Source organism: Populus alba, chromosome 5 (genome assembly GCF_005239225.2).
Source record: "Populus alba chromosome 5, ASM523922v2, whole genome shotgun sequence".
In the NCBI taxonomy this organism is placed as follows: Eukaryota; Viridiplantae; Streptophyta; class Magnoliopsida; order Malpighiales; family Salicaceae; genus Populus; species Populus alba.
This window is the reverse complement of record NC_133288.1, coordinates 1,621,460-1,630,234: the sequence shown is the minus strand read 5'-3', so window position 1 is coordinate 1,630,234 and position 8,775 is coordinate 1,621,460. Positions and strand designations below refer to the sequence as shown.

Genomic DNA, 8,775 nt, shown 5'->3' with positions numbered 1-8,775 from the left:
GGACATGAGCACTTTCTCTAATCAACTAAAATGGAATGTTTAAGTAAAGAAACATCAAGGAGCAGCTGGGACGACCTTGCTCATTTACATTTTATGATCATTATTTCGGCGAACTAGCTGCATGAACTTGTTGAGACGAAGGAGATGAGTGAAAGAAGAGGCAAATAGCTGATATATCATCCATTGCAATCCCTTTCCTCTTGCGTTTCCAAGCTTGGACAGCAGACTGAACTAGACGCTTAGCCGCCTTCGCCTTGTCTGGTGTTGATGATACAATCTCTACTGCTGCTTGATTGGTGATTACATCCCATACCTGAACAATGAAAGCAAGCATAGCAATCTTGTTATGCTTCTTTAGAGATTTGATTTAAGATTTTAAACCTTAGATATTGAAAACTTGTTCAACTAGCAGACTACTTGTGCATACCCCATCAGTCGCCAGGACAACAAATTGATCCTTGCTAGTTATATGCCTCTGAGTCACTTCAGGAACGGAAATTAGCCCGAAATCCTTTACACAGTAATCGCCGAAGGCTCTGGACATTGCCAGTCCAGGTGAGTCTGCATCTGGCAGCCAAACTCTATGCACACCTGGCTCGTCGTTTAAGCAGAATACGCGGCCCTTGCACTGAAGGATGCGTTCTGCCTCCTCTGCAAACAAGATGAACGTTGCTGTAAGAATGACTCGTTTAGGTTACCTTTCTTGCTGGATTAGAGTGATGGGGTGGAACTTACGGGGTACATTAGGTTTGAAATCAACAGTAAGTTGAACTGGTACCAAGCTTCCATCTTCTCCTGTGGTTGCCAATACTGCGCGAGAATCGCCTACATTTGCTACAAAAATGAGTTCACCCTGGCAAGAACATGGTCAGACACATTATGTTGCCATCCTGATATAATCTTTACCTATAAAAAATCTTTTCTTGATAGCTTATCGCCCCCATTATTTGGTCTATGAAGGCAATAGAAATATGCAGAAGGAGGTCGGAACTTGAATCACCTGTCTAACAATTGTCAGGGCAGTTGTTCCACTAGAGAATGAATCTATTCTCCGATGCTGCTCTAGCTCCTGATCAACAGCAGCACAAGTCTTCAGGTAGGAATGTTTCCATATGTTGAACCTTTGATGCTTTTTATCCGATTCCAAGTTGATATCCGGATCAAGTGAGCATTGAGCAAGAGTCTCCTGCCAATTGCTCAGAAGAGATGAAGGCATCGAATCTCGAACTTTTTTCGCCACGAAATGGCCCCATGAACCATGGCCATCGAATATCCCACAGAACATCATGTCTGCTTGACACCCAAATCCCTACAGTATAAAGAGAAACAAGATTAGAACACAATTAGAGAATGCATATATAATTGTCGATGCTCTATGCTAATCGCTTACCTCCCAGACAATGCAGCAATCCTGATTCACTCCTTTCTCCCCTCTCCTCGAGCAAACTGCTGCAAAATTTTTCGAACCATCAACATTTACATAGCCAGATGACCTCAAAATCATTTCATTCTTCTTTGCATCTTTCACCATTACATCTGCGGCTTCTCTTCCATCACCGTTCCCATTATTCTTCACCTTCCTTAACGAAAATGACCTTGCCAATACATTAAACATGGAGGATAAATGCCCCATGGCCAATGTTTCAATTCAAATGGCCACCTCACGCAACAATATGGTATGGCTCTCTAGCTTTTTGTAGACTCAAGTCTCTGAACATCCAAAAAAATATTTAACACATACAGCCATGTACGATGATCACGAGAAAGAAAGGAAATTATAAAGAATTCATTAGAAAGGAAGCTATGTTACAGTATTCCTGACTCAAAATTCTTAGCTGGGGCTCAAAAGAATGATTTGTTACAGTCATTGAAACAAAAAAGGGACATTGTCTGACTCGGAAAGATAAAGAATCTTTACAATTTAATAATAGCAAAAACCAAAGATCTGTGAATCAGAAGCATATCAGTACATCACACGAATATTCAATCTGACATGGAATTCCAACATTGCAATTTGCAGATAGAATTCCGTAGAAAAGCCAAGAATAACAGAACAATAAAGCAACTTGCCATTAAACTTTTCAGGTTATTCCATTACTGTTTGTGTTTGGTTGCTAAGAAAATTCAACCAGAAGGGTAATAATTGAATTTCATCTCTTCTAATATTTTGCATCATCAGCAGAATCCTCAGAAAATAATTAAGAAAGATCAAGTTACAAAAACATGGACCTACTTCAATATCCATGAGGACCATGACAGCATACTTGGCATTTGCTGGGATCAAAGAAAAGAAGAGGAAAAGACATTCACACTTTTACTCTTTTTATTCATCACCAGCAAATATAAAGAATGCCCCCTTTTGTTTGTTGGCCAAGAAAATGAGGGAAAAATGCAAAGAGAAAAGGGAAATGACAAAGTGAAAACCAAATTTGGAGACATAAAGTTACTAACACAAACTAAAACTTGAAACAAAATGAACCTTAAAAGATTCAAAGAAATATTTTTTCTTTAACTTTCTGACACTTCTAAGCAACCAAACAAAACCCATATAAGAGATTCATCCAAAAGAAGAAAGAAGAAGCAGCTCATTCAAGCTCCTTAAATCATCCCTTTTTTAACAATTCTAAGCTTTATTTTTTATCCATGACAACACACAAAACACAAAGTGATGTAGCTTGTCATCAAGACTTCCTTCAAGACCTAAAAGGATCCTTTAAACAATAATTAAAGAATGAAGCAAAAACAGTACTACAAGACCTTGAAGCTAAAGAAGAACTTAGAGAGCAAGAAACTGGTGATGATCAACATGCCGGAAAGATAGCATCATCATCTGGGAGAACTTGATGCAAGGAATGGGAGAAAAGGAGCTGAGAATTCGAGAAAGAGAATATAGAGATAAATCACAGTCCATAATAATGTCCTGATCTCTCTTTCTCTCTTTTTATCTTTGTAGAAGATAACAAAGACATCCACAGAGAGAATTCTTTTGTTATACGTAAAAACACAAAAACAAAAACAAAACAGTACTGTTTTTGCTCCAGTAGTATGGACTCTTTTTTTTCTTGTAAAAGACTTTCTCTCGCTTTATTTTTCCTTTTCTTTTTCTATTTACAGATTTTCTGTTAAGTAATCTAATTGTTGTTGTTATGGTTATTAAACTTGAACTGTCCTTATAAATTGTCCTGAAAACTTGTTATTTCAGGGTTTGATTTTATCGTGTTTTATAAAAAATAAAGAGAAAATTGATTTAATGTGTTCCAATCAAAACCTGATTAATTTTTAAAAAAAAAAATAATGTTGTTTTTTATTTTTTTTAGGAGATTTTTTGGTAATCATTTAGATGGATGTTTGATTAGATTATTGTGAATGATTAGATGAGATATATATGTGATGAATTAGTGGAGATTATTGAAAAAATTGATGAATTTTGACATTTATATTTTATTTTTAATTCTAATTATGATAGTTTTTGTGGTTTTCGATATGGAAGCCCTGTTTATTTTTGTGTTTTATAAGTGTTTTTGAAAAAAAAATTAAAAAAATTATATTTATTTGTTTCAAATTAATATTTTTTTGGTGTTTTTGAATTATTTTAATGTACTGATATCAAAAATAATTTTTAAAAACTAAAAAAAATTATTATTTTAATATATTTCTAAATAAAAAATATTTTAAAAAAATAATCATACTATACTTCCAAATAAATTCTCAAAATAAAAATGAAGACATTACATGCTATTATTTCTTGATGATTGAACTTTTGACTAAAGGTTTTATTGGTGAGGTTTCACTCATAGAGTGTGTTTGGTTGAGAAGCAAAGACTACTCCACTTTTATTAAATTATTGTTGAGTTGGATATTTGAATTAATTTAGATCAGCTAATTAATAATAAATCCAAAAATATTTCAAGATATTACTCTTTCTTCCTCATAAAAGGCTTTTTAAGGTCTGTAATTTTATTTTATTTTTTTCTCCCATTTATTGACTTAATATATATGCACAACAAACTAATTTTGGAGTTTCTACCTTATTAAGTTTTAGAATGATATGCATACAGAGTAGCTCCTCTTTAATTTGCTCATAATGAACAGTCTCTTGAGAAATTGAGACCTAAAATGGATGAGTTAATTAATCCGAGAAATTTGAAATATTAAATTTTTAAAATTAATTAAATTTATTCTACCTAACTAGATCCTTAATGATTTAGTTAATATTGTCCGGTTCAAACCCTACCAGGTTAATATTAAAAAAAATATTATCATTTTAATCAAAACAATTATTCTGAATTCACTTGATGATGCAAAACTTTTTATTAGTGGGATATCATTTTAATTGGATTAAAATATATATATATATATATATATGTTTTTTAACCTATATTAACGTTAAAATTATTTTAAAAAAAATATATATTTAAATATATCTACGAATAAAAATAACTTTTAAAAAATAATATTTTTATTATAACAAACACTCCTTTAATCTCCTCCTCATGAAGTCTTACAGTTACGACCCAAAGATGGGGAAGACTTTAAAATATTTCAGACCTGGAGAATACCAGTTCATGAAGTAGCTAGATAAGCATGTAGTGGACCTAGCATTAAGGGGAAAACACTTCTTTATTCGTAGAAATTCATCATGATTATTATCATTATGGTGTTCGCCAAAACATATAAAAGGTGGGTACTTTGCTTCTGAACTACTTCTCAAATTATAATTTCAACTTTGATAGACTGAAAGATTATAAAAAAAAATTATTTTTTTGTGAATATTTCGATCTATATACAAATTTTATAAGTGATTTAAGATCCAATTCAATAATAATTAGGTTTTATATATAAAAAAACAATAATGTGAATAATTCCAATCAAAAGCAACTTTAAAAATAATTTGGTTTTTATATATTAAACCTAATTTGATTCAAGAGTTGTGATGGATTAGTTAATTTAAGTTAATTAAAACAATGTCGTTTCATGTAATTTAAATATATATATTAAAATGAGTTTTAACCGAATTAATTGTATAATAAATTAATTTGATAGATCAAGCTATAAATCACATCATATCAAATCTCAATTGAATCTTTTAAAAATTAAATCAAATAGAGCATCTCATGTCAAATCAAGTCTCACTTAAATTTTTTTATAAATTAGCTAGTGACATGTTCTATTTAAACTATTATATAAAGTTTAATAAAAATGTTAAGACTAAAAAAAATCATAATTATTACAAAATAAAATATGAATGACCTTATTGATTTTTTGTTCTACCAAAACTTTAATTCTTGAAAACACAAGGAAGTTGTTAAGAGATTAAGATGATTTGCATTGTTAGTAAATGTCTTTGTTCGAACACTAAAAATTAATAATATCACTCCTAGTTTTTGCAACCGAACACATGGCTAAATACAAACCACGTGCTTCAATGTTGGACCGACATCTACTTTATATTTATCAAATTAATCATTCTTAATTAATAATTTAAGCCAATATTAAACGAAAAATGAAAAGAAATTAAAAAAATTAAATTGGTGATTTGTCATCTAAAGATAAAGCCAATCATGACATACCACTTATACATGAAAAACATAATAAAAAAATTATGAGAGGTGTAACTCAATTAATCAGGTTGTAGGTTTGCTCTCTAGAGATAATCAATTTGAGTTCCACAAACTTCAGAGTCATTGAAGTCTTACATGGTCGTTAATTTTAGAGCTTGTGGAATTAGTCGAGGTACATGTAAATTAGCTCGAAAATTCATCTGAATAATAATAAAAAAAAACATAATGAAGGATTTGAAAATTAGAGGGAAGAAACAAATTATTTAGTTAGTTTATCAAAAAAAAATTGTTCATTGATGTTTATTGATATACTTCCCACGGGTTCTCGCTAATGTTATTAAACCCTAGAAGTTAACCTGGTGATTAATTAATTTAAAATTTAGCTCAAGTAAAGCTTTACAGTGAATTAAATAGGTGTTAGTGTGATCAAATATAATCTTTTATGATAAACTAAGTTGATGCTAGTACTAGAAAATATAATTGATTTGACATATTAATTTATTATTTAGTTAACCTGATTTACTTTTTAAAATAATATTATTTTTTATTGATTTGAGTTAACTTATATTAACTAACCTAACTCATAATCATGATCTCTTGAATCTAGTAATGAACTTAATCGTTATGAGTTGGGTTTTATAACTATTGGTCTTAGTTTATATCCAATCTCATGACCAACCTAACTCATGATTACGGGTCTTAAATCGAGCAATGAACTAACCGTGATGAGCTGTGTTTTATAACTATGGGTTTTATAAATAAATTAATTAAAAAAAAAACAATATAACTTCCAATTTCCATACATGATCGTGCCTGAGTAAATCCATAAGCCTTGAAAGCCCGTGCATGGGAATAGGATAGGGTTAGTGGGTTACCAGTAAAAGAAAATGGCAGAGCTTTACCTAATACCACAGAAAAATCTCAGATACCTTTCAAAGTGGCTTCAAAAAGCTTAGGAGCCATTATACGTATATGCTGATGATCTCATTGAGTGGTAAGGACCACGGACTCGGACTGCCCCACACGACCAGCTAGAATAATATTGTCACTTTGAAATATATATATATATATATATATATATATATATATATATATATATATATATATATATATATATTGTCACTGTAATATCCTTGGCTGTTTCTTTTCCTTTCTCTTGCAGATTTGAAGACTTCTAGCTAGCCTAACCAGGACTCAAAGACCCATGTTCCTGTGGGTCCATGAAGGAGACGAGTCGCCTTCGAAATCTTGGCAGATGACTCCAATCGATCTAGCCCTCATGAGACTGTATTGACCGGTGGTGGCTAAACCACGACATGTGTACCCTTGCCCTACTGCTGCTTGTTATACGATGCACATTACTGTTTCCAACCTACTGTAACACCACATGATTGACAAGTCGGTGCAAAAGAGGAAGGACTGCATGCGCTGATGATCAGGTAGGGACCCACTACTGACAAATGAGAGGTTGACACGTAACACCAACAATCACATGTGGGGCGGTGCACTGGATAAAGACAAGCAAGTCTCCAGAGAACCAGTCAATGATGACTCCTTTTTTCTTATTGGTAGGTGAGGGCTCCTAATTGTGATTTAGAAGAGAAATCTAGAGATTATTGTTTTTAATTGAGTGGTAATCTAAGGTTTAGCTTTTTGATTGGATAGTGGAGATTATGAGTGACCCATCAGTGCTTAAGGGGTCATGAGTGGTGACAAGATTCCATCCACCAATGGGCACAATTGTCCAATTGAAATTGAAGAAATTGGTTTTGGTAAAGACTTTGCATGTCATTTAGAGCGAGGCCACTGTCATAGGGTTCCAGAAACTGTTAAATTGCTGGTTATGTGACTGTGAAATACTTGATTAAAAGATATTAAAAAAAAAATAGTTGTAAGAAATTGCTGGGTTTTACCTATTAAAATCCCTAGTTTTAGTTGTTGTATCGTAAAAGTTAATTGAATGGTGACTCAGCCAGCTTAGATTAATATCAAGATACTGTTGTTTTACTGGGGGGTTTTTTTATAAAAAAAAAATGAAACATAGCATTTTGAAAAGAAAAAAAAATATTAAGTTGAATGATGTAGTATCATTTGATTTTGATTTGACCTTTTCAAAAAATAAACATATCCATAGTTTCATTTAGATTTAACTGATTCAATTCATCACAGTTTAATTTATTAAATTGCTTGAAATTTAACAGGATTAAAGTTCAAAATAGTTTGAAAAAAAAACAAATATAGCTACTTCTAGGTTGGTGAGGCACTAGATTGACCCGTTATGCCAACACAAGTTTAATGACCCTGGATATTAATGAAAACGTGTTTGATTTTTTTATTTTTTTCATGATACAATAAAATCTTACCTTCAAAACCCCACTTCGGTACCTTGCCAGCTCACACACGGATTCTCGACAGCAACAAAAAAAGGTTTGAATTTTGATTGACATTTTATGTAAATTCCTCGATGAAGCTGGAATCCCTCTCCTTGATAACACTTTCAATGACAAGTAATCCACAAATCTAATCCAAAGTTCCCTCGAGACCATGGAACATAACAGGATGTTAGAAAGGGATTGCATGAATATTCTTACGAGGGGAACTGATCTCAAACGTCCAAATGCTTGTCAAATCAATAACATGGACCTCGTCAAACAAAGTGAGAAACGGCAATCATGATTATGAGGCTTAGGCAGTATGAACATAGCAAGATTTCTCCTAGAACTGTCCACATATAGAAGCCAGACCAAGGCAGAGAAGTTGGCAAGATGCTGCGTATAGAAGATGAGTTATCATTGTGAAGATCATCTGCCAGTGATCACAATTTCCAAGTTCCTGTGGCAAAGCATGGTTAGAGACCATGTTTGTCTCTAGCTATCATTGCATAGAAGCATCTTCACCTAAACAAGAAACAACCTCATGTAGCTTGCAGCCTTGCCCTATCACATGACATGATGACAAGAGCTACTGGACAAATTAAACGGTGCTCAAGGAATAAAGATGCAGGCAGTTCTATTTAGAAGAAATTCGTGTTTATTCATTTGAAAGAGTGTGGAAAGATTAAAAAATGGAGTCTATTCCATGATTTCACTAGTGCCATAAAAGTAAGCACTTTTATATTTCTTAAGGGTTACCGTGCTGAACACTGTAGCTGTTCCCTTTCAGGCTTGTTGCTGTGGGTATTTGATGAGCAAGGAAAATGCAACAAAGACAAGCA

The 8,775-nt window shown here is 32.6% G+C and overlaps 1 protein-coding gene across 1 annotated transcript; it reads right to left on the bottom strand.

The window, feature by feature from the left end:
• On the bottom strand, window positions 1-2,901 carry LOC118047707 (probable protein phosphatase 2C 34). Its single transcript, XM_035057066.2, has 6 exons — window positions 2,758-2,901; window positions 1,391-1,710; window positions 1,001-1,309; window positions 736-853; window positions 428-651; window positions 1-313 (listed from the first exon to the last, which is right to left on the bottom strand). The coding sequence occupies exons 2-6, from the start codon at window positions 1,631-1,633 to the stop codon at window positions 101-103; spliced, it is 1,107 nt and encodes a 368-aa protein (XP_034912957.1). The 5' UTR covers window positions 1,634-1,710; window positions 2,758-2,901; the 3' UTR covers window positions 1-100.
• Between the last annotated feature and the right edge of the window lie 5,874 nt (window positions 2,902-8,775).